Genomic DNA, 25,508 nt, shown 5'->3' on the forward strand with positions numbered 1-25,508 from the left:
ATGATCTTTAAATCCTTCCAACCCTAACATTCTGTGGAACTCACTCAAGTTTCAGTTTGTCTGTAAAATGTGTGCACTGCTGTCTACCTCCCAGGCCTGTCGGGGGAGACTCCAATGCAGTGCGGGATTTAGAACACAGCACACAAAGGCACTGCCTATCCTGGAAGGGGCTCTTAGCTCCAGTGTCCTACCCAGAGACTCTCAGAGATGGCTGAAGGTCTTGTGGAGGCCATTTCTTCCCCATCCCTCTCCCAGCTGCAGGCATCCTAACTCCTCCCCTACCTGGGACCACACGGAGGAAGATGCTGAGACAGAGAGTATAGGAGCTTGGGGCTTACACAGTTCAGGAGGCAAGACAGGAACCAGACAGAACAGGTTTTATCTGTTTATTTAAAAACAGAATATTTTATGTACAAATATGCACATATTTACACAAAATGTACATACTGGGATCCCAGATCTTCGGGTACCACATCCAAAGTCCTGGGCTGGCTGGGGAGTGGGAGATGGGAGTCTCTCCTTTGGTCCAGAAATCCATCAGATTTCAGGCCACACAGGGTTTGGGGGCTAAATCTAGATATTCAGGCTGAGTGCATTTGGGTGGCCTGGCAAAAATGGACCTTATCTAACCCCAGTCCCCACCCAGAGAAACTGCCAGAAGAGCCCGAGTTAGTGACCCCGAGCCCCCTGGGGGAAAGGAGACATTCTTGCCCCCCACAGCTCTTTCACCTTGCCCGAACTCCCACCCTCCCTTGATCTATAATCACCACCCTCTCTCCCCTCCCCAACAACTGAACCAGGAGCCCTTGTCACCAAGTCCCAGCAACCCCCCAAGGGACCACAAACAACTGTGGATACAAGTAAGAAAAGAGATGAGGCTGGGGGAAGAGCTAAAGAGCCATGAGGGCCAAGGACCCGACCCTGTCCTCCAGTAGCCACTAACCCAGGGCTCGGGCCTCTAATTCAGACTCCACCAGCCTCAGGATCCCTCCCAAGAGGCTGCCTAGATTAAGATGCCTTCGAAGGAGCACCTTTCAGAAACACAAGAATTCACTCCCTGGAGTGGGGTGGAGCAAGGTCTATCTTTGCTGAATTCCTGTATAGTCTAGTCTCATTTTAAGCAATCCTGGTAACAACAGACATCCAGATAAACCAAAAGTTTGTTAAAAAGTCTTTTCTCTTATTAAAGAGTTTGGAGCAGTATTCCTTAAAGAAGCTCCCCTGGGAAGGTTTATTTACAGAAAATATATACATGCAGCAGGCCCAGAGGCCACCAGAGGGCAGAGGGCTTCTTCTGTAACAGTTCAAGCCTCTAGCCGACCCCTAAGCTGCCTGCTTCATGCTTGCCCCAACAGCTCCCAAGTGGTAGGAGCCCAGCTCCCCCACTCAGGAGGCCAGACTCCAGCTCCAGCTATGCCTGCACACCTGGATCTGGCCCCCAGTCTCTACCTCTCGCCTCCAACCTCTGCATCATTAATACTGCTCTGGGGTCTGAGGAAAACACCTGCGTTTACAGGTAAAGGCCACGCAGCCACACAACACACAAACCAAACCCCACAGCGTTTCCCACGCAGCCTCTGGAATCCTGTGGCTCACACACCAAGGTTTACTTGGACTCTTACACGACAACATGATACACACCACGGGCACAGTCAGCCCTCCACGCACACACTTTTCAGTGAACACTCACAAATGTACACACAGTGACCTGGACACACGGTAGGAGGGACTCAACCAGTGGAGCCCTCCCGTCATCGAACAGAAGGGTTGGAGGAAAAGGTTGAGCAGTCGGTGGGGTAGGGAGCGTCTTCCCCAAGAAATGGGGTGTTTAGGGAGGCCCCCAAGGTGAGCTGAAATCCCCCATGTCAGCAGAAGGAGTCAGGCTCAGGGGAAGGAGGCAGGCCTGGGTCAGACCAGGTGCCCCCGCCCGTTGATGTAGATGCCATTGCCCGTGGGCTTGGCCCGCAGGGTCCCATTCTCCTGAACAAAATGGTTCATGGCCTGTTTGATGCCTTCATCCCGATCTTCCTCCTCCTCTGCCCGCCCAGAGCCTGGAGACAGCAGTTCAGTCTGTGTTTCAATCTCCCTCACTGTGGTCAGCGTGGAGTAACTGCGGCCCTCTGGCTCTTCACTCTGGAAACCAAGGACAGAGGACAAGTCAGAAACAAAGGCAGGGCAGCCAGACATGGGGGGTGGGGCCGCTGGTTGGGGGATGGTGGGGTCAGAGGTCAGGCACAGCAGGGGTTAGGGTTGTCTCAGAGGCATAGGGGCTCAGAGATGGGGGGGAGGAACGAGTGTTAGGCATGGGGAAGGGGAGATGGGGACAAAGGCATAGCAGAGGCGCGGGGCTGGGCAGTCAGTGTGAGCCAGGGCTGAGGCGAGAGGGACTGGTGAAGGGGCTGCTGACGCACCACATCTGGGATCAGGAGAGGGGCCTGAGGAGAGTGGTGGGGACACCGGTGGGGCCGGGGGCCTCACCATCACAGAGCAGCTACTGTTGTCCTTGAGACTATCAGGGTGGCCCTCGGCTCTCAGCCCTACACTCTCCTCCGGCTGCAGGGCCCGGACATGGGGGAGGAGTCAGAACAGGGCTCCGCCTCCTCCCCTCAGCCTCTTCACCCCTGTCCTCCACCAGCGTCCTCCCTAATCACCTTTCCCCCAACCCGACAGGTCCACTCTTTCCTTGATATAAACATGTTCATTCCCCCACTCCCACCCCACCCTGAAATCAGTGCTGATAGTGGCTTCCCAGAGCAGCCCCCAGGCCAGTGCTGAAAGGGGCCTACCAGAGGAGTCCAGTAGACCCAAAGCATCTATGCCCCCCCAACTCTGCCTCCAGCCCAGCCCTAGCTATGAGTCAGCGGCCAGACTGGTGGAGTGTGTGCTCCTGCTCTGCAGAGGGGCCCTGGCCCCATGAATGCACCCAACCTTGGCACACACCTGATTCCTGGGGTCCGCGTGATGAGAATGCAGCCTCCTGATGGAGTTCTCCCTGGTCAAGGTCAGCTCCTCCTCGCTGGGAAAGACACCCCCTTGTCAGGAGCTGAGGGTAGTAGTGGCCTCCCAAGGTGAACCCAGCCTGGCCCAGTCTATGTGAGATGGGACTGGAGGGTGTGGGTGCTGTCCCTGCAGTGCGAGTGAGTGGCTGCAGGTGGCGGTGTGGCTCCAGAGTGTGTGTGTGCCGAGTATGTGTACTTGGTGATACCCGGGCATGTGGATCTGACCTTCACTCAGGCAGCATGGTCCCCCTCCTTCGGCTGCGGTTCAAGCCCCAAGCTCCTTCTCACCTCCCGAAAGACTCTGCCCACCTCTGATCCATAAGCTCCCAGATGTCCGGCCACCCAGTGTTTTCTTGCTCCTGGGTCCTGGCCCACCTCCTCTGTTCCCAGCTTAGCTCTACCTGCCCAGGAGCGGCCAGTACTCACTATTTCTGGGTCATCTGCTGGGCCTTGCGCCGATGGTATCGGGACATGAGCACCACCACCACTACCAGAAGGCAGAACAGGAGCGCAGCAATCACTCCCACCACCACCACGGAGGCTGACACCAGGTCCACCTGCTTCCCTGGGGCATCCTGAGGGTCTGCTGAGACAGGCCAATGTCTGAGGTGGATGCCCAGATCCCTGACCCACCCCTAGACCCCACAGCCCCCCACAGTGTCCTCACAGACACATCCAAAACCAGCCCCTCACCCTGACCCTCTGCAAAATACACGCAGTACCCACGCCCCATAAACACTCTCCCAATTCGCTCTCTCTGTCTTGCTTCCTGTTGCTCCCACCAGGTCCCTGCCCCTGCCCCAGTGCTTACCAAGAACATTCACAGTGACCTGAGAATCCCTTGAAGAGAGCTCATTGCTGACGTGGCAGACGTAGACGCCACTGTGCTCAGGCGTCAGTGGGGGAAAGCCCAGAGTGTCCCCTTCCACTCGTACCCCACTGGGCAGAGGCCCGTCCAGCCTGGAGGACAGGGAAGCTGATGGGTGCCGGCTGGGGCGGACTGAGGCTGCCACCACCCAACGTGCCCAGGCAGCTCTCCACCGCCTTCCCCATGACGTCACCCGGAGCCACTGACTGTTCCCACGGTGCCCCTCCCTCCACTAGGCAGGTCTAGGCAGGGGCCCCTTCTCCCTACCGCCCAGCTTGACCCGGACACCCCCCACACACACCCAAGGAAGATCCACACGTGTGCCATCCCACATGCTCCCACAGGCATCACGTCATCCGGCACTGGGTACCAGGTACACGTGGTATAAAGTCCACACAACAGGACACTCCATTCCTATCTGGCTCAGATGTACTTGGAAAACGTGACTGCCTGCCCTGACAACTCAGATGTTGCGGCAGGGCACATGCACAGAGCCCCAGGCACAGGCCACATGCATGGCTCATCTGCTCACATGTGAAAACATGCCTGTCATGGGCTCACACACATGTGCACCTGACCCCTCCCTGATTCCCTGGACATCTCAGACCCTGGAAAAAGGCCAAGGACTCCTTGAGGGAACTGGTGGAGGCGGGTGGGTGCTTCTGAGGTGCTGGCAACACTGCGGTGTTTATAAGGAGTGTTGGTTTAACAGCAGTTATAGTCAGCTGTAACCTTTTGTCTTGTGCACTTTAGGCACTTGCACAAATATATAAAATATTATTTAAATACTGTATGATATTTCATAATTTAAAAATTAGAGGAAAAAAAGCCACGGACTTATTAGCTTATTCCCTACCAATGACTATGTGTCCTAGACTCTGGTACAAGCCAAGAATAATATGTGGTATCCAGGCATATTCTTGTATTGGTCTGAACAGGTGCCCCAATTTATGTGGGGTTCAGAATATATTGTCCCAGCCCATAATGAGTCCATGCTGGCCCAAGGGGGGAGGACGCTGCTCCCAAGGTAGGCCCTCCCCCAGGCCCGGGCCCTTACCGTGTCCAGTTGTATGAGGGTGGAGGCTGCCCTTCACTCAGGCACTTGAGCATAGCTCCTTCCCTGCCAACCTGCCACAGCTTTTGGTCCTCAAGGCCCCTCACAGAGGCCTCAGCCAGGACTGGAATGGAAGGTGGGAGGAGAAAGAATGGAAATGATGCCTTTGATCATGCTGTTCCTCGAAGGGCCCCCGCCCCACGCCCCACCCTGCCTGGAGTAACCTCCCCCTGCCCATCTCCATCCTACTCATCTGCTGCCAGAGTTGGCCCGGCCCCACCTGGCTCATGGTTCCCTCCCCTCTCTAAACTCAGAGAGTCCTTAATGGTTCACCTGTGCAATGAGCCTATCAGTCCCTCGGCATAGCGATGTGTGACACTTTTGCTGAATCCCTTGTGTTCCTAGCTTAGTGCTAGTCACAGAGCAGGTGCACAGTAAATGCTCCCAGATTCTTCAAAAGCTTAAGAGTCCTACTATTTCATTCGCTTCTTTATGATTTGTTGAGGACCTACTTTGCGCCAAATGCTGGGTTAGCATGAGTAGAAAACAGTCCTATTTCCCCAGAGGTTCAAAAGTCTAACGCTAGGAAAACAGTATCTACTGTTTACTGAGCACCTTCTATGCGCTAAGCACTGTGCAAGATGCTTTGCATTCACGGTTTCTAATTCCCATCAGAACCCTGGAAAGTTGGTATAATTATCCTCATTCTGCTGATGAAGAAAATGAAGCCTAATGAGTTGAATAACAGCTGGTAAATAGCAGTAGGTCTTGTCTCAAGTTTATCTGTCTCCAAATCCTAAACCGTATATTTTACAAAGCGCTTTGAATTCCATGTTTATATGTGATTCTCCCAACAACCCTGTGAAGCAGGACAATCTCCACTGTAAAGAGGAGGACACTAAAGGTCAGAGAGGTCTAAGTGACTTGCCGAGGTCATCTGGGAGGAGCTCCCAGGCTTCTACCTTCGGACTAGTGCTCTTTCAGCCACACAAGGTGGCCTCCAGCACCCGGGCTGGCCAGCTGGTGTAGCTCAGGGTCTCTTGGCATCTCACCAATCCTCTCAGAGCCCATGCGGGCTCCCTACCCAAGATCCAAGTACTCACAGGCCACTTGGAGGATGTGGGTGATCCTTTGGTCCTGGAGCAGGCCAGGGTGAGACACCACGCAGGTAAGTGGCTGCCCATTCATGCTGCGGCTTGGTACCAGATGGAACTCTGAAGTGACAGCAGCTGAGCGGGAATGTGTAAAGGAGCGGCTGGATGTTGTGCCCTTGACCTCTGTGTCCCAGGTCACGTTGGGGGCCGGGCTGCCTTCTGCTGTGCAGGAGGCTGCCAGTGTCAGGCCCTGGCCCTCTTCTAGTGCTGGACCAGGATTCAGTGAGGGCAGGGGAGGCACTGCAGATCGGGGGAGGCAGGGGTCACAGTCTGCACAACCCCTGTCAGGAGGCCCCACCCTGTCCCAGTTCAGTCTTGCACAAGTGCAAAATTTCAGGCCCCTTTTTCTTCTCTTATTTCACCAACAAAGATACCAGATGAGTGGGAGAATAGAATTTCAGCTGACTTTATACCTTTCTCCACTGTTCTAATTCTTTTTCTTTTTTTTTTGAGGAAAATTGGCCGTGAGCTAACATCTGCCACCAATCCTCCTCTTTTTTGCTGAGGAAGACTGGCCCTGAGCTAACATCCGTGCCCATCTTCCTCTACTTTATGTGTGAGACTCCTACCACAGCATGGCTTGCCAAGCAGTGCCATGTCCACACCCGGGATCCAAACTGGCGAACCCCAGGCTGCTGAAGCAGAACGTGTGCACTTAATCGCTGTGCCACCAGGCTGGCCCCCATTGTTTGAATTATTTACAATGAGCATGGGTCATTTTTTTAAAAAAAACTTGTCTCCTTTATTAATACATGAATTCCTTATTTTATTTATTTTATTTTGTGTATGTGTGTGAGAAAGATTGGCCCTGAGCTAACATCTGTTGCCAGTCCTCCTCTTTTTGCTTGAGGAAGATTGTTGCTGAGCTAACATCTCTGCCAGTCTTCCTCTATTTTATGTGGGATGCCACCACAGTGTGGCTTGATGTGTCTGTGCCCAGGATCCGAACCTGCGAACTCTCGGCCGCTAAAGTGGAACACACAAACTTAACCACTACGCCACCAGTCTGGCCCCAGCATGGGTCATTTTTTAATAAATATAATGAATTTTTTTAATTAAAAAACTAACCAGATATCTATATAAGGTGTATATGTATATATTTTTTTTACTATATATTTATTATATAGTATATGTAATTACTATACAATGGTAATTAAAAAAACATATGTATATAATGATAATAGCCACCATTTATTAAGCACTTACTATGTGCCAAGTATTATGCTAAGCACTTTAAAAACATTATCTCATTTAATCCTGTCAACAAACCAGTGAGGTGCGTATTATTATCCCTGTTCTACAGCTAGGGAAACTGAAGCTCAGGGAGGTGAGACGATTCATCTCGGGTCATCAGCGACTAGATTCACACTCAGGTTTTTCTACTCCAAGGCTGGTGTTACTGACTTCCATGTGGACAAAGGGAAACTACAAAGGTCTTTATTATTATCTTTATAGCATTAACAGCCCCAGTACAGAATGGAAAAGACTTAACTTGACCATAGATTGAGGGCAGCCATTGACCACGGGTGCCCACAATGCAAAGCGGTGGTTTAAAAAATGACTGTGGTCTCTAACCACATTCACTGAAGGTGCGGATCAAAGAAGGCATTAGCCCCACTGGTCAGGCACAGCTACACTGAGCATGGCTGGACCTGCGTGTCCACATCGAGGCCCCACATTTTAAGACCATGGAGCCTGGGATGGCGAGGGAGGCTCTGAATGAGCGTCTTTGGCAGATCTGCTGCAGAAAACCAGTAGTTCCGCTCAGAGAAGAGATTTGGGTGGGGCCTGACAAAGGTCCTCAGCTCTTTGAAAGACTGTTGTGGGACAGTCACTGTAGACTGGAGTCATGTAGGAGGGCCTTATGCACGAGTTGGGTAGGATCAGGAGAGGAAAAGATCCAGAAAGGCATTCCAGGTGAGGACCAAGGTGGGCACAGGCCAGGGTGGAAGTGGAGAGGCTGGCTGGCTCAGGAAGCATATGGAGCAATAGGGCACAGGCTCATTCTCTCTTGGCTGTTCCCTATTGCTCCAGAGGGCAAAAGTAACCAAGAGGGAGATTTCAGGTCAACGGAAGGAAGAACTTCCTAATAAATGGATTCTTCCCAAGGCTGACCAAGTTGTATCAGCTGTTGGGGTCACTTGGAGAGAATTTCTGGATAGGGTAGGAGGATGGGCTGATGAGGCTCCCTCATCCCTACAGGACCCCACCTCCTGTTCCGGTTCTGCCTTTGCCCCATCCATCTCTGCAGTCCCCATGTCCGCATGCTCCTGGCTCCAGCTTCTGCCCTCTGACATCCCAGGGCCTGAGGTCCTGGTGCCTCCGCACACACGCAGTACCCTGTCCCCCGCACCGTGCGCAGCCAACCCCACTTACCCAGCACGCGGAGCCGCAGCCGCGCCTGGAAGCTGCCAGCAGGGAAGGTGCTGACGCGGCACTCGTACTCGCCCTCATCGGCCTGCACAGCGTTGCGAAGGAGCACGGAGCCGTCCAGGGGGTTCCGTGGGGGTGGCGGCTGTTCCACGCGGCCCTCGTAGGCCGAGCTCACGTGCAGCCCGTACTTGGAGTGCAGTAGCGCCAGCTCCCGGGCGCCCTCGCCCGCATCCACCCGAGCCCACGCCACCTGCCCCACCTGCTCGTCGGGGTCCCCTCGGTAGAAGCAGGGCAGCTTTGCGTCCTGGCCCAGCACCACGGTCACCAGGTCCGAGGTCTCCAGCTCGCCCGCCAGGCACCTCCCTGCAGGGGGCAGACAGAAGCAGCCAGGATTAGGGGCGCTGCCAGAGCCAGGGGAACATTTATTCATAATGATAATGATAGCAAAGGCAGGCGGAACTCCTGGACATTTTATGCTTGCAAAGCGCGTTCAGCCCATTACCTCATTAGATCCACAAAGCATTCCCAAGAGGTGGGCGTTATCATCGCCATTTAACAGATGAGGAAACTGAGACCCAAAGAGAGGAAGTCACTTTCCTAAGGCCACACAGAAGATACATGGAAGAGTCACACCCTCTCCCAGCCCAGGATTGTATCCAGAGCAATTGCAAGATGGGCAGCTATAACAGGAGGAGAGGCCCAGCCTCTGCCCTCAGGGAGCTCACAGTCTTCTCAGGAAAGTGGATTTTATGCGCACAGACAGGGCAAGGCACCGACAAACTTTCACAGAAGGCTCAACCTACCAAGAGGGTAAAAGTGAATGCTTTCAGGAAGTGTGGCCAGGAGCCAAGGCAAGGGTCGAGAACAGTTGGTGTCTAGGATGTGGCACGTAGTGTGGGAAGGGTCCATCCCAGTAGGCCCTTCAAAACATTCTTTTCATGGCTTGAAGATGAGAGACCTGGATTCCCAGAGAGAAGAAGGTATTCTATGTGGGAGGAATGGCACGAATCAAGGCTCAGAGGCAGGAATGAGCAAGTCACTAAAGACAGAAAGGCCCCAGGTCAGAGGCCCAGAGAGATGAGGTCAGGGCAGACCCACAGCAACAGGGTCAGGACAGTGAGCCAGAATCAGAGGACCAGAGATGGGGACCAGCGACAAAAGGCTAGTGTTTTTTTCTGCATTGACGAGGAACAGTATGAAGCACTCAGGGGTATCTATCATGTAACTTTATCTGCAAAGAAGGATCCATTTCCTGCCCTCATGGAACCTGAGATCTGTTCAGGAAGAAGAGATACACATGGAGACAGATATGGAAACGTGTGTGATGGTTTCTGATTTAGTGCTCAGTGGTGTGTTGCAGGCCAGATGTGGGATGGGACAGTCACTGTGGACCCGAGTCATATGGGAGGGCCTCATGCACGAATTGGGTAGGATCAGGAGGAGGAGAGACCTGGAAAGGGATGCCAGGTGAGGGACCAACGTGGGCAAATCCCAAGAGGATGGAGAGGCTGGCTGGCTTAGGAAGCAGAGAGGAGAGGACACAACTAAGGCAGGGAGTATGTGTTGAGCAGGAGTGGACAGGGTTGGGACTAAATCACCCAGGACCTTCCTCACTAGGCAAAGGAAATCAGAGTTGGTCCAGGGGAAATGGGGAGTCAGTAAAGTGTGAGGCCAGTGGTGATGTGCCCTCCGACTAGAAAGTAGGAAGACTGAAGACAGGAGACTCACCAGGGACCTGCAGCTGCTGCCCTGTGTGGTGCCACCAGGGCGCGAAGGAGGGGACACTTCCTGGGAGAAACTTGTTAGGATTTGACCACAGACCAGAAAGAGAGATAAGGAGAGGAAAGACTCAAAGACAGCTCATAATGAGGGAGGCAGAGCCTGGGGAAACTCATGGTTGGGAAGAAATAAATTTGGAGTTGTGGAATAAACCATGTGAACTGTAGGGCTAGGGGCTGGGGACTAGGGGTAGGCTCTCTGGGATACAAGAGCTCCTTGCCTTGGAATGTGTATCCAGCAACTCCCAAAAGTTCACAGCCCCTGCCTCTGGACAGCACTTCGCACACCTGCTGTCCCTCACCTTGCTCACACTGTGCCCTTGCCTGGAACGCCCTCCGCCCTGTGTCTGGGAGCTCCTACTCATCACTGTCTGGATAACTCCTACTCATCCTTTAAGATTCCGCTTAGACATCACTTCCTCCTGGAGTCCTCCCTCCTCCCCGCCCCACCTCAGGCAGGGTTATGTGCCCTTCCTCTGTTTCCCCCTAGCACCTAGCACCCTGCTTTTACCCCATCATAGTACTTGCTCCCAAAGATTATATTCGCTGTTTTCTTGTCTGCCTCTCCCACCAGTCCGAGCTCTTCAAGAGTAGAAACTGGGTCTCATATGGCATGTGGAAACATGGTTTCTGATTTAGTGCTCAGTGGCATGTGGTCTGCATTCCTGGCACACCACTGGTGCTCAATTAATATTTATTGACTGACTTACTGAATGAATGAGAGATGGGCAGAAGAAGGAAAGGGTGGAACGAGGAAGAATGAGAAGTCTCTGGTTGGGCTGGGCAGGAATGGGTCGGCATGGCAACCTTGGGGTGGAGGCAGGATATGCTGGCTAGCTGAGTTCACTGCCAAAGGGTGCACCTCCAGACTGGACATAGGGAGAAAGAAGGGGATGGAGCAGGGCAGGCATGGAGGGAGAAAGTGAAGCCCTGCTAGAGTGGACCAGAGGGTTCCAGCGAGGCAGGGCATGAGGCAGAGGAAGAGGGTCCTGTGGCCCTGCTAGCAGGGGCAGAGGGAGGGAGGATGCTGTTGGGAGCTGGGAGGGCCTGATCAGGACGGGACAGACTTGCAGGGCCAGATACCAGGGCCCTGACCTGCCGAGGCTGGTGTTGGTCCCACCCAGCCCAGCCTGGGAGTCCAGCTAACCACCTCACCCCTCCCAGGCACCTCCTCCCGGCCCCAGAGAGAGCAGGGTTGCCAAGAAGGGCTGGAGGTGGGCTTGAGATAGAGGTTTCCCAGCACATCCTCTGCTTCCAATGCTGGTGTCTGTGCAGGCCACAGAGATCCCAAGCCCTGCTCCACTGGGACACTCAAACCTTTCTAAAGACTATTTCTGGGACAATGTCAGATGGCATATTTTCCATCCCCATCCCTACACTTGCCAACCATCTGCCCTGTCCCTACCACTAATTGCCCATATTTCCCCCAAAAAATACCTTCTTAGGGCACAATAGGCATTGACCGCCGAGCGCATGCCTGAGTCCCAATCCTTCATGGCCCTACCTGTGAGTCCCAGATCCCCACAACCAAGCAACAAGCCCAAGCTTTGCAGGATGAGGAACCCAGTAAAACAGGAAAGTCCCTTCTGGAGCTCCCGCACAGCCCCTAGTGTCCTAAATCCACTATTTAATCATGGGAGCATCTCAGCTTGGGGCAACACCCTTCTCCAGTTCGAACACACACACACACACAGAGGCTGCAAGACAAGGAAAAGTGAAAGAGAACTCAGGCTCTAGAATCCCTGTCTTCAGCTAAATGGACCCAGAAGCCCAGACCAGGGCAGGCCAGGACTGCCTCCTCCTTCTCTCCCCCACCCAGTGCCCGCCTGGCGTCAGCATGGTGATGTCACCAAAGCAAAGGAGACACACTGCCTGCCTGGTGAGGTCACCCTGCGGGCATGTAGTGGCCAGGCCAGGCCAAGCCCACAGACCCTCCTGCTGCAAATTGTTTGCTGAGGCTGGTGGACTCTGCTGGCTGCGCACTCCTGCCTCTGACCCTCCCCACCCTCCTCCCGGGAGCACCAGGACGCTGGTCAGGAGCCTTGGTGATTCAGCAGCTGCTGCACAGCGGCAGGCCTAGCCACAGCCGCCACCAGCCACCACCTTGCGCAAGGGAGAGAACAGGCCCAACTGGCCGGACGGGATCCCTGCCCTCGGCCTCCCCCACCCCTGGCCAGGCCCCCACGGGCCTCTTTGGGGCCCTGCCTTCTGTGTACCCCGCCCGCTCCCAGACAGGCCCTCCATTCCTGGCTTGGGCTGCTCCCCACCTTGTGCCTGGGTCTCAGCTTTCCTATCTATGGGACGCCTGGCCTCTGATCAGGAGGGGAAACTGAGGCTGGCAGCTGCAGATAACAGCATGTCTGGGGAAGGAGGCTTTTCTTTATCAGGGGCCTTTTTCCGTCAGCATCCCCTGCTGGTGCATATAGGAGTACATTAAGGGGTCCTAGAGCTGGGTCTGTGAGGAAAAGGAAAGGAGTAGATGTGATTCTTTTGTTTCTGAATGTGTATCTTTGGGCGACGGCCTGACTCAGTGCTGGTTCACGTGCATGTGAGGCTGTCTTCTTGCATGAACTTGGGGATGTTTGGCACATATCTGTGTTTATGCCTTTTCTTCAGGAGAGTATGTGTCCTTGTCTGTGTCCGGAGAGAAGAGCTGTGGAATGGTGTGTGTGAACATGTGTGCACACCCCATTCCATGTGCATCTCACACGTCTGTACACATGGCATGCATTCCTGTCCTGCGGAACTCTGCACACATAGTAAATATTTTGATGTCGGTTTCTCTTGGCTTCCGCATGTCTGTCTGTCCCAGGCACCCTTGGTCAGTGGTGTGTGGCTCTGCGCCTTTGCTTCTGCGCCTGGAGTATCGCCCAGGCACCCCTCCCCACCTCACCCTGAGACTTGAGGGCAGATTCATCTCAGGTGGAGGGACCCAAAGATGAGGTCACTGTTCCTCCAGGTGATGGGAAATTGCCATCAAGGGCTCCCCAACAGAACAAAACAAAAACTCTCTCTACCCTTGCTCCTCAGGTTCCTACTAAAAGGACTCCCACCCTTCTCACTCCCTCAGCCACTCCCCTGGGCCCCCCAGCACCTCTGGCCCCCCAAGGAGGCCTTTCCCTGGGAATCTCTGTCAGCCACCACCAGAAAAACCAGCTCTAGCTCCAGGCCTGGGGTAAGGGTTGTCTGGTGTGGGTTTGGTGGGAAGGGGGGGGATCCTGCCTGGGGCTAGGGGGAGGGGTCCTGTCTAGGGTCTCATTCTCCTTTGTTAACTCTTACCTCCCCTCACCCCACAGCAGCAGCCTCTGCCAGAGAGAGCTGGAATATGTGGGTGAGTCTGGGACAAGAAAGGACCTGGGAGGGGAGCCCTGAAGCCCCCCATTCAAGACAAGTGACATAAACAACCCAGCAAGCCCTTTTCCTTCTACCCTTCCCCCCATAACCTTGGCCTTGGACTGCCAAGGAACTTTGAAAACTAGGAGATTCTCCCTCTGCCTTCATCCACCTCCCTCACTTATCCCCCATTGTCCTAAGCCCCCCAGCTTAGTGAGAGCTTCCCAACCCGGGCAAAGCGCCCACCCACAGATTAGCGTCTGGGGTGGGGGGGCCACACCAATCACAAAGAGAGATGAGAACAATGGGGGAGGACAGGCCTTAAGGCAGCCCCGGCTCTGGCCCAGACACAGCTCCCAGCACAGATAAGTCCCCTAAACCCCCCGGAGCCAGAGTCTGAGCCCTGCTGAGTCACCACAACAGCCACACAGTGGGTGGGAGACCCAGAATTCTGCTTCTCCCAAACTCCTGAGATCCTAGCCTCCACCCCCACCCCAAATCCTACCAGCTAACCCCCGTCAAGTGTGGCCAGATCAGCCCCACCCCAAATCACAGCCTCAACCCAGCTCTCAGGACACACAAGTTTTAAAGGCAAGAGCGGAGGAGGGTAGCCAGAAAAGTATGGGAAAAGCTCCTGAGGCCAGGGGCTCTCAGTCCCAGTGGAGTGATCCCAACCACCTCCTTCACTGCCCTCCTTCTGGAGGCTTGGTGGCTGGCCCCCAGCTCTGAACTTGACCTTTGCATTGTAGATTCTGTTCCAGATCCAGCCCCTAGGCTTCTCTACTCCCTTCCCTCCTGACTCAGCTCCCCACCCCACTCCCATTGCTTCTCTCTGCCTAGACTTCGGTCAGCACAAGGGCAAGTTTGGGAGGCCAGAAAGCTCAGGCATTCCTTCCTCACCAGGCTTGCTGGGCCTGGTGGCTGGCCCCCTTCACTTTGCCTGGAGGACCCCAGGATCCTGACACTGTGGTCTAGAGGCCGGGGCGGTGGACCCTGCTGTGAGCTCCTCAATGCAGTTGCTGTGGCTGGGGTCCCCTTAGCCCAGCCCCTTGAAACACTGGGGTGGGACCAGGGTCACTGGGGCCACAGGGCTTCCCTGGGATTCCCTAGGTCTCCCCACCTTGGAGAGGGAAGTAGCCTCACTTTCTGGCTTCCCTGGGTTTGGGTAGGTCCTACAGGAAAGAGCCTGCCCCCCTCTGTAAATAGAAGTAGAAAAGCAGGGATGGGGCCCCTCCCTTTCTAGGAAACTAACCTTGCAGGAAAGCTGATCCTAACCCTCAGAGGACAGACCTCAGAATTCAGAGAACCCCTCACCCTACTCTCCTGCAGGGCCCAGCTGGGCCCAGACAAAGAGCCAGGAACTAGGATTCTATTGGAGGGGTATCTGTAGATTTGGGCCCATCAGCCCCAGGGCAGGAGATGGGGGAGGCAGAAGGGAGGGGACCTCACCCGGAAACTCATCCCATTAAAGACAGACAAAGAGCTGTGGTGTCAAGGCGCCTCCCAAGCCTGGGCTCCTCTCCCTGTCAGGGGTGGGGCAGGGCCCTCGGGCTCAGAGCTCTAATGGCCCAGGAGTAGGGGGGTTGGGGGGGGCACTAATTTGCAGTAGGGCAGGGACAGAAGGAAAGCTACCCCACTTAGAGATGGGGCCAGGACCTTTCCCCCTTCTATCACCACACCCAGACTACTTCTTCCAGCACCTAGCACCCCCCTTCAGTCAAGGGATGGACAGTCACACAGCCATAGAATTTCAGAGCAGGAAGGCTCAAAGACATCACCTGGCCCTACTTCTTGGTCTACTGAAGTCTAGTCTCTTAGTTGTCCAAGGTCACCTAGCAAATTAATAGCGGAAATGTGGCCAGAACTCTAGACTCCTGACTTTCCAGTCCAAGATATTTTCAGAGACAAGAAACACTCCAGCTTCCTGGGGGCCATTGAGGAGATGTCTACACACAGAGGAACCAGAATGGGGGTGGCAGTGGAGGTGGGCCCATCTTATCCTCGGGCTGAGAACCTGGGGCTGACTTCCAGCCCTCAGAACACCCTCCAGAACTGTGCAGGTTATAGCAGCAGTGGCAGCAGCATGGTGGCTCACTGGGCACCAGTTCCCAGGGCAAACCTGAAGCCAGGCTGCCTCCCTTGCCACAGCACCTGTCCATTGGGCATTGGGCAATTTCAGGGTATGCCCTAATTGGAAGGGGTCTCCTCTCTCCTTCCCTGGGCTTCCCTTAGAAAGAATAGCTTTGTGTTATGGAAAAAGAAGGCAGGGACCATGTCCTGTTCATCACTGCATCTCCAGCATCTAGTGCCTTGGCTGTACCCAGTGTACACTCAGATGTACTATCCTTTAACGAACTAGGAGTTGGAAATTCAAGACACTAACCCAGTTGTGTTTCTAACACTGAGTAATCTTGAGATCTCACTATCTATTTCTCTCAGTTTTCCCATCTGTAAAATGAGGGAGTTGGAGCGGTGATCTCTTTGATCCTTTCCAAGTCCTGAGACATCATGGCTCCATTCTTTAGGTGTGGGTAGATCCTACAGGAAAGTGACTGCAGAGTTCCCTGGCCCAGCAACCAGGCCCCACCCTCTTGGCCTGAGCAAGCAAGAAGGGTTGTCTGGAAGATGGGAACTAAGATGAGGGTGGGGAGGACAGGGGGATGGCAAGGGTTAGAGCTTACTGTCCTGTGATTGGAGGCTGGGCCAACGACCCTTCCATTATAAGATTAGAGCGAGAGCAGCCCCCACTCATCCACACACCTGGGCCTTGCTCTCCTCCTGACAGCTTCAGCTGGGGATGAGGTTGGGGGAAGTCACTTCCTGGCCCCGCTGGACAACTGAGGCTCCCTTGCTATTGCTCCTGGGACTGGAATCAAACTGTCCTGTCCAGATAGGGCTCTGTCTTTCCAAGGAGAAAGATTTCCCACCTATTACTCTGGAAACAGCCTATGGAATCCCACTGTGGTCTCATTGTGCGCACACACCCTTATACACACACAGACACACACATACATATTCTCTCCCCACTGTGCAGATGATAAATTCCTATTATTTATATCTGCTATTTATACATTAGATAGGCGTAATATAAGGCATTTAGTTGAGAAAATGGAGGGACAGGTGGTAAACAAAAGGGGACCACACCCTACCTAGAAGGTACCCTACCCTAGACTCCCGCTCATCTAAGTAACTACCTCATTCCCACTCTTGCATCTAATAGTGTGCCCAGCAAAGAGAGGGGCCAGAGTGAGAGGGGCTTCCAGCTCCCTGATGGTCCCTCAACAGGTGCTCCAGTCCTGGTACTCCAAGACGTCATGGAGGGAGGAGAAGGAGACAGAAATTCTGTGTCCACTCTCTGGGCACCAAGCTTCCTACACCTTGATGACTGCTGAAACCAGCTCAGCCCCTGAGTCAGCCTCAGCTCCAGTCAGCAGTTCTGGAGCCCAGGGAGTAGGTGAAGGAGCCTCCAGGTATGAAAGGGTCCCCACCAGTTCCACTTCCCTGCCCACCTGCACTGGGTCACCATCTCTCGTCCCCCAGAGGCAGCTCCAGCCAGGGCAAGGCTCTGGCAGAGGTAGTCATGGACCCCAGACATAGTGACCTGGCCTGGGGCTGGAAGGGGACATGAAGGAGAAGAGCTATGCTGGCTCTTCTGGGGCACTGCTGGCAGCTGGGAGTGGGAGAGAGAGATTGGTTCTTCAGTCCAGACTCAAAGGAAAGAGAATGTGTATGCGTGTGCGTGCGCGTGTGCGTGTGTATGTGTTTGTGTGTGTGTTTGTGCCGGCTTGGGCTCAGAAGTAAGGGTCCTGATTGTTCAGGCCAGTCCTACCTGTAAATGATGCCAGGAGCAGCAGCAGCAGCCAGGCCTCAGGCCCCCACATCTCGGCTCCCAGGGACAGGGGCATTGGTCGAAAGGCAGAGCTGACCAGTGTTTCTGAAGTTCCACCGAGTTCTCCCTGGGAGCCGGCTCTAGAGCTGGATAGGGCACCGACCCAGAAGGCAGGAAGTCACAGAGTCCTCAGGCACCGACGCACCTGTCTATCCCACTGGGGTCTCCACTAGCGGACCCGGCCCCGTTCTGCCCACTCAGCTGTAGCTACCCCCAAGAAACTGTGATTGGGAGCTCCGAGCTCCCCCAGAGCTGCTTCCCACGCCGTGGCCAACAACGACGGCAGAAACCTGGGAACCTGCTCAGCAGGTCAGAACAGGTGCGTCTCCGGGGGCTGGGCCTGGCACAGAGACTCAGCAGCCGCCGCCCCCACGGCCTGGGCTAGCTAATGGGCGCCGGGGAGGGAGGGAAGGAGGGAAGGACCTGGGGGGGGGGGTGGGATCTCATCGTCAGCTCCAGGCTTTACCTGGCAGTGTGAGGAAGGGGCTGTGAAGGGAGAGGCAAGGTGGGAGGGGTGGGGGTGCAGGGTAAGAGAAGGCCCGGGGTGGTTCAAAGAGGGAGGCACCAGGCCAGGAGGAACAGGGGCAAGGCCTTTGTGGGTGGAAAAGAACCCAAGCATCCCACATCCCAGCCAGCCTTGTTGCCCCTCCAAGGCCTTGTTCCCCAATCTCCTGGACGGCTCAGCTTTGGAACCATAGAGTCAGAGAAGACCAGAAGTGAGAACAGTGCTGGCTCATATACCTCATCCTTCGGATGAGAAAACAGGCTCAGCGAGGGGAAGGGGCTTACTGGAGGACACACAACTTAGGTAGTATCACGGTTTGCTCAGACACCTCTATCCTTGAGGAACTAGCCTTGAGGCTAGTTCAAAGACCCCTGAGAAAGAGCTTAAGTGACCCCCTGGACCCCAGCCATACATAGGAAGCCAAGGGATTGACCAAGGAATTAGCCCTATAGATTCCTGGCCTCCCTGGCAGGGCCCTCTCTCAGCGTCAGCACCTTCTCGTTACCTGGCCAGGAGTCCCGAACGTGCATCAGCACTACTTGAGTGGAAAGGGGTTCCTTTCCACCACCTCCACAGTCATTTTACTGATTTATCCATGGTCCTGGAGCAAGACCATATGTCTGGACTTTGCAGGAACAATCTTGATTTCAAATACTCTGTCCCTGTATTCCTGTAAGCAGACTTAGACTTGCAAGATCATGTGTTTCTATTTTGGATGCATAATATGTAACCACCAAGTTACACAAAACCTTTCTGGCCTCTCTGGGACAGCCAGAGGAAGGGGCCTGACTCTGAACTCCCTGAAAACTGAGCGAAGGGGAGAGGCAAGACAACCGACAGGCTGGGGCTTAAAAGAATGGTAAATATAGAGATAGACATAAGAGAAGAAAAAAAATATAGGTTAAAATCTTGCAGCAGGACCCTTTTGTCTGGCAAGAGGCAGGAAGGAGGAATCAAGAGCAGTAAGGGCAATCATTTCATGTAGAATATTCTCCACACACACACACACACAGCTCTACCTGTCAAAACCTTATTCATCTTTAAAAGCTGACCTCAAAGGCCACATCTTCCAAGAAGCCTTCTCAGCGCCTCCCACCCAAAATTAATCTTTCTCCCTTCTGTTCTTCCTCAGCCTCTCCTAGTCCCTTTATTATAGCTTCTGTACTCATAATTTGTGCACATCTTATCTCCTTAACTAAATTGTAAGCTTCGATTTAAGAAACATTGATTGAAGTCTGCCGTGTGCCAGGGATTCGGAAAATGTGTTAAATTGAGGGACAGGACGAGAGCTGTAGTCTGTGAACTTCTTGAAAGTTGGGCTTGTTTTATGATCTCGTCTCAGTCATCCATGCTAGGACAATCCATGGAACCTAACGGGGACTGACTACATTTTTGTTGAAGACAGGAATTTGTGAATGAATGGATGTCAGTATGGAAAAGGTGGACAGGGAGGGTCAGTGAAGCAGAAATCCTGACTCTCCTGAACCTGGTTTGTGATCCAGACTTTAACTCTGCCTCTGGACCATGACTCTAGCTCTGGCTCTAGATCCCAACCCCCAGCCATTACCATGGTTGTGACCTCTTCTTTGCAGGCTATTTCCCATAGGTCAGGGTTGTGGCCTCAAGGGCCAGGCTGGATGCCAAAACTCCCCAATTTCTCTCCATCTCCATCATGGCGAACCCCTTCTCCTCTTCAGGACTCAGGTCCCCACCTGTGCCAGGGGAGCAGCCCCACCCCGATGCTTCTTTGAGATCCACTGTGGCAGGGGTGGGGTAGGGCCAGGGGGAATGGGGAGGGAGCATCCTGTATTATAATTATAATTATCACACCTTGGATCCTATCGCATGGCTTCAGAGGAGCTCTTTTCCTTCCCACGGATTCACCCCTCCCCGTCCAGGAGACCACAGGAGAAACTGAGGCATGGGGGTGGGAAAGCAGTTAGTCCCTAAGTCTTCTTTGGCCATCCCATTCACAATATACCCCTACCTCTCCACAGCACTACCAGTCAGGAAGTCTGTGAGCCCCTAGTTGGGACACTCACTCACTCACCCCCAGCTCCAGGCATACGGAGCACTGAGGGAGGCAGGACTTTCCAGGGGATGCTAAAGTCAGGACTTTTTTATGATTTACCCAACATTTTTTCATGGGTATGTTCAGGTGCTCATAAACACCAGAGGTGGCCTTGATGGCCACGCGCACCATTGGACCTGAGAGGGAGCACCTGAGCCAGGCAGCCCACTTCAGGCCTTTGCTTGAAGTAGGAATCTTTCTCCTTCTCATCTAACAATATCTATCTCCAAGTCCCTCTGTCCCATCGTGCCCGCAGTCTTATATGTCTCACAAGGGCTGTGCTCTTGGGGAATATGCCCTTGTACTTAGGCCTTTCCCCCCTGCTTCTAGGATGAGTCCTGTGGAAGGCAGATTCCAGGGCTGGGGCTGGAAGAAAGTACTTGGTTGGGGAAGACTTTCTTCTTCATTGAACCCCCATTCCCCTCATTCCTCACTACCTACCCTCTTCCCATCCAAATTCTGGGCCCTAAGAATGGGAACAATTCGAGCCAAGGTGGCATCTTTAGTATGTATATTTGAGCAACATCACTGTGTGCATGCCTGCATGCCTTAGTTCATGCAACAGACATTTAGTGAGCACCATTTTGTACCAGCTTCCAGGGAGGGGACAGAAATGCATGGTCCCTGCCCTCAAGGAGCCCTCAATTAGGAGAGACAAACATAAACAATTATAACAGTCTGTATGCCACCATCACACACTCCCTATGTGTCTCTGTATGTATACACATGCCATGCCCATACTCAGGACTGTCTCTGTGCATAACTGCAGATGTTCATTACCTCCATGTTTCCAAGCATCTGTGTGTAGCCCGTGTCTGTCCCCATGGCAGGCTGCACACCTAAGCCAAACCGGTTGGAGTGGGTTGTGCTGAAATTTTTGTTTGTGTCAATGGGACTTGGAGGTGAGTCAGGGAGGGACAAGGATGGGTGGGGTGGTGTGGAGGAGAAGAAGAGTGAGAGTGAGGGTCAGATTGAGTGAGGGGGGAAGGGGGGAGTGGGTCAAGGTGTGAAGGGCTGGAGGTGGTGTGTCAGGAGGATGGGATCGGGGAAGGAGTAGATGAGAGAGCTCTTTAGTGAGAAACATCCTGTTTGTTTGCAGTGAGATCTCAGGTCAGAGAGGAGTCAGAGGGTGGGGGGAGACCCTCAGGCTTTGGGAGAGATGAGAGTGGATAATAAATCAGAGTGGAACTAGTTGGAAGCAAGGGTGTGGACAAAATGCCTGAAATTCATTTCTACACAGCTTTGTTTCTCTGTGTGATATTAAGCTATTCCTGATCTGCTCGTTGCCTTGGTTTCTGTAGTTTGTAAAGAAAAGGTGTTGGGAGGCTGGTTGACGTGGTGGTGGAAGATTACTGATACGGGACTTGATTCCATCCCTAGGACCAAGGCTATTTCAAGTAGAAGCTTCAAGGTCACTCCTGCTCCTCTCTAGCATGATCCTCACCCATGGAGAGGTGGGGAGGGAGCCCCATAAAGAAAACAGGGGCTCCAGCAGGGTTTGCTGCACTGAAAAACACCTTGCTCCCCTCCAGCTGGAGCTTCACTGTGCCCAGTATTAGGATGGAGGCATCCTGTTTTCCAAGAGATGCCATCTAAACTTTCCTCTGCTGTGCTGTTCCTATCTGCCTATCCAGAGGCCCACTGATCCCCAGTACCCAGCCCCATCCTTTAATGACAACCACACCTCCTGGTTGCCTAATAACATCCCTTGGAGTCCCCCGAGCTTGTTCCTAAAGAGTCCAAGCTGGAGTGAACCACCCCGGGGAGGAAGCAGCTGAACATAAGGCACATTTGGGCCCTGATTCTCAGTAGGCCATTGGGTGCAGAGCTCCCTCCCCCTTATTCTCACCCCATGAACTCACCAAGCTTCTGTAAATACACAGCCATGAAATCAGGGACTAGGGCATGCGTTAAGAGGCAGATGCCTTTATCCTTTGACCCAGTGTCCTGGATAGGCTAGCAGTTTTAGGAGGGTCTAGAAATAGGTCCTGGCTGGTCTAGGACAAGAGTAAAAGCCATCATGGAAATCAGTCTTCCAGGTGGTGACAACAGCAGCAGGAGATGCAGCAGCAAAGAGGAGGTAGGAGCAAAGGTTAGGTGGAGTCCTGAGAATTTGGTAAGAGAATGGATTCTAGTAAGGACCCCAAGCTGTGCTCCCCTGCATTCTCCCATCTCCATCCTGACCACAGAAAGGGCCAGGTTTCTCCCAGGGAACCCACCTGTTGGGGAACATCGAGGCAGCCCCCAGGGCCGGGGGCACCCTGCACCACCAGGGGCATCCTCAGGTAACACCTGGCCTCTTTAGCTTCTCAGCTGGGATGCTGAGGGTGTGGTTCCTCTCTGAACCAAAGACTACTCCTTCCTGGCCATCAGCCTGAGCTCTTGCTACCACCCAACTCCGCTTCCCCAGGGGAAAGCCTCCTGGGGCCCTACAACCTAGTATCACCCTTGGACTGGGCACTGGGGGTGGCAGGACAGTTGCAGAGCAGAAAATGGGGCTGCAGATCAAAGAAAATACCATGAGACACAGGGGCTGTGAGAAGCCTAGAAGAGGTGGGAGCGTAGGGAAGAGAGTAGGGAAGACCCTGAGAGGAGAGGGCAAGTGTTGAACGGTCCCTGAGGGAAGACATTCGAGGAGAGGGCACATGCTGAGAGGACACAAGGGGGAGGTGGGAATTAGGAGAACTGGTAGGAACTGGGGATTCCTAAATTTTTTTATTTTTATTTTTTTGAGGAAGATTAGCTCTGAGCTAACATCTGCTGCCAAGCCTCCTCTTTTTGCTGAGGAAGATTGGCCCTGAGCTAACATCCGTGCCCATCTTCCTCCACTGTATATGTGGGACGCTACCACAGCATGGCTTGACAAGCAGTGCCATGTCCGCACCCGGGATCCAAACCAGCGAACCCCGGGCTGCCGAAGAGGAACATGTGAACTTAACCATTGCACCACTGGGCCAGCCCCATGGGGATTCCTAATTTGAGGGCAGATTTTCTTTTGAAGTTTGTTAGTATAATCCTCCTTCTGTATGGCCCGAAGTATTCACTTCTGTAAACCCTTTTGTAAACCCTAATTCCCTCCTTTCTCTCCCCACCGGGACCCAAAGTCACCTCAGACCTGCAGCTCCACCTGTCTCCATCGTCAGTGCTCAGCACCCGTCAGCGCTCAGGTGTGGTTGGCCTGGTCAGAGGCCAGGATGTGGTGCAGCTGCAGAGGAGCCCTTGTCTCAGGTGCCCCAGGCTCTATCTCTGCCTGGTCTTGGAAAGGAGGGGCCAGGTCTTCCAATTTTAAGACACCCCAGAGGCCCCGCGGCAGCAGGACTAGTTCTTGGCCTTGCTTCCACTACACCTGGAAACTTGGACCCTGTTCTGCATCAGTTTTCAGTCCCAGAGACAGTGAGGTTGGGAGCCTTTGAGATGAGGATGGAGGAGGGAAGCCCCAGACTGTGGGAGAGGCAGGGTGGAAGCCACATAGAGCATGCCCCTGACTCCCTTCTGAGCATCTTCTACCACACCCCCCAAGATGTACGTCATACCTTCCTTGCAGAAACCCCTCGTAACCTTCCTCCAGCCTCACCTTGAAATCTTTTTGAACTTCAATTTCTCTTTCAATTCTAGAAGTGGCGTAAAAGAAGAGCTAGGGATCAAGAAACAGAGCAAGAGTCCCTTGCCTGTGATAATTAGCAAGATTAGGAAGCACTGGTCCATGAGCTATAAGGAAAGGGTAGTGGAACAAAGACTGCAGTCTAATCTCCCCTTGCCAGCCTGCTTCCCTCCCTGAGCCCAGGCCTCCATGCTCTAAGGTCTTCTGTGGGGAAATCCCACTCCCTGAAAAGGCCCCCATATGTTGACACTCACTCAGGCGCTCATCAGTAATCAATACTCTATGACTGTGCCCAGGGACCCCAAACTGGTTTTACAGTTTAGAATACAGCCAAAGGGGAGAAGCCTGGTCACTCCTGGAAATTTCCAAATCTTCTTTCAGGAAAGTCAGACAGTTGGCTCTGTTCAGCAGTACAGAAAGAGACAAAGAAAAGGGCAGACCCAGAGAGAGAAACACAAGAGCAGAAATGATGAGAGACAGATCTCAAGGCACAATGAGACAAGTGGAAACCCAGAAAAAGAAAGACACAGAGAGAGAGAGGAGGAAGGACACACACAGACACAGACACACAGTTACTGAAGAGAAGTAATTCAAAGAGACAAAATCTGAAACAGAGACAGGAAGACCTAGAGAAATTTCTGGATGCCTACTTGCCCACTGCTAGGGTCACTCAGGTACTTCCCTCTCCTGCCCTCAATTTCCACCACTCAGCAACAGCCCAATGATACTTTCCTACTGAATATTGCCAAGTCCCTCAAAAGTTCAAGTTCTTCCCCACGCTAACGCCACCTCTCCATCATTCTCTAACTCACCTGATTCCCACTCTCCTCACCCCAAGCTCCTTCCAGCTCACATCTCAGTCACAGGAACTCAAGATATGGCCTCCTGCAGCCCTTCTCTGGTCATTCCTCTGTCCCTCTGTTTGTCCATGTCCTTATTCTGGCTGAGCTGAGAGCAAAGAGCCAGAATTGGGATCAGGAAGGCATGGGGCAGGAAGTCAACTGGCCAGAACGAGCTGTGGGAAAAATGTAGAAGGGTCAGAGGACAATAGAGGAAGGGCAAGAGAGAGGGCCTGAAGGGTGGGAAAGCCTAGGAGATATAAGCAGAGGGAACTGATGGAGTCTTGAGAGTGTGACTAACACCCCTAGGGTCCACTTATTGGCTTTCTGTGTGTACTGACCGATGCTGAGAACCAGGGATGGTCCCAGGGTCAGAAAATGGGGTTTAGGGAAGGAGAAAATAGACTAAGAGTTTTGTGAAAGTTTGAGCCAAGGAGGTAAAAATTTGGACATGAGTCTGGGAAGTTGGGCTGTAGGGATCCTTGCTTGCCAGAAATGGCCAACTGAGACCAAACTCATAGGATCATGTCAGGACTGTGAGACTTTCAGGATGATCTGCCCCCAGCCCCTTCCTGGACAGAGGTTGTCCCTGGATATTATTAGCTGGTGAAAGCAGATCCAGAAAAGGAGGAGCCCTGGCTGCCCTTCTCCTTACCTCTCACAATTCTCTCTCAGGTCTACCCTTCACTTTATCTTAATGCCCTTCCAGTTTTTGTATCATTGACAGGGTCATGATAGACCACTTTAGATGCTGTCCTGGGGCATCTAAAGTATGTGTCATCCAAGTCCAGATCAGCTTGTTTTCTTTTCTCTTCCTTTTCTTATTCTTCTTTTTTTTTTTCCTGGATTCTTTTCTGCCTTCTCCAAAATCTTGGCTTGGCATTAGAAGTTAGTGACTTTTTAGAGATTTTTTACAATGATCTGGGAAAACTGAGGATCTTCCTTGTCAGACTCAGGGAGAGCTAAAGTTGAGTTGGCAGAGACTTTCAAAATTATTATTGGATCTCAGCATTAAGTACAGGTGGGGAACAGGTCTTAGTTATC

At 53.2% G+C, this 25,508-nt stretch overlaps 1 protein-coding gene across 15 annotated transcripts; it reads right to left on the minus strand.

The window, feature by feature from the left end:
- Window positions 1-372: 372 nt before the first annotated feature.
- NECTIN4 (nectin cell adhesion molecule 4) lies at window positions 373-24,599 on the minus strand. 15 transcript variants are annotated; one of them, XM_070266826.1, is made up of 11 exons: window positions 24,438-24,560; window positions 18,459-18,623; window positions 17,389-17,534; window positions 8,452-8,811; window positions 6,025-6,315; window positions 4,925-5,045; window positions 3,811-3,959; window positions 3,426-3,582; window positions 2,941-3,016; window positions 2,479-2,553; window positions 373-2,133 (listed from the first exon to the last, which is right to left on the minus strand). In XM_070266826.1, exons 3-11 carry the CDS (start codon window positions 17,462-17,464, stop codon window positions 1,909-1,911), a joined length of 1,530 nt encoding a protein of 509 aa, XP_070122927.1. In that variant the 5' UTR covers window positions 17,465-17,534; window positions 18,459-18,623; window positions 24,438-24,560; the 3' UTR covers window positions 373-1,908. The 15 variants fall into 15 exon arrangements, with proteins under 15 accessions (XP_070122927.1, XP_070122928.1, XP_070122925.1 ...); XM_070266827.1 differs by lacking the exon at window positions 18,459-18,623 and having other exon boundaries at window positions 24,438-24,599; XM_070266824.1 differs by lacking the exon at window positions 18,459-18,623 and having other exon boundaries at window positions 3,426-3,585; window positions 24,438-24,575.
- Between the last annotated feature and the right edge of the window lie 909 nt (window positions 24,600-25,508).

This window comes from Equus caballus, chromosome 5, assembly GCF_041296265.1.
Source record: "Equus caballus isolate H_3958 breed thoroughbred chromosome 5, TB-T2T, whole genome shotgun sequence".
Classification (NCBI taxonomy): Eukaryota; Metazoa; Chordata; class Mammalia; order Perissodactyla; family Equidae; genus Equus; species Equus caballus.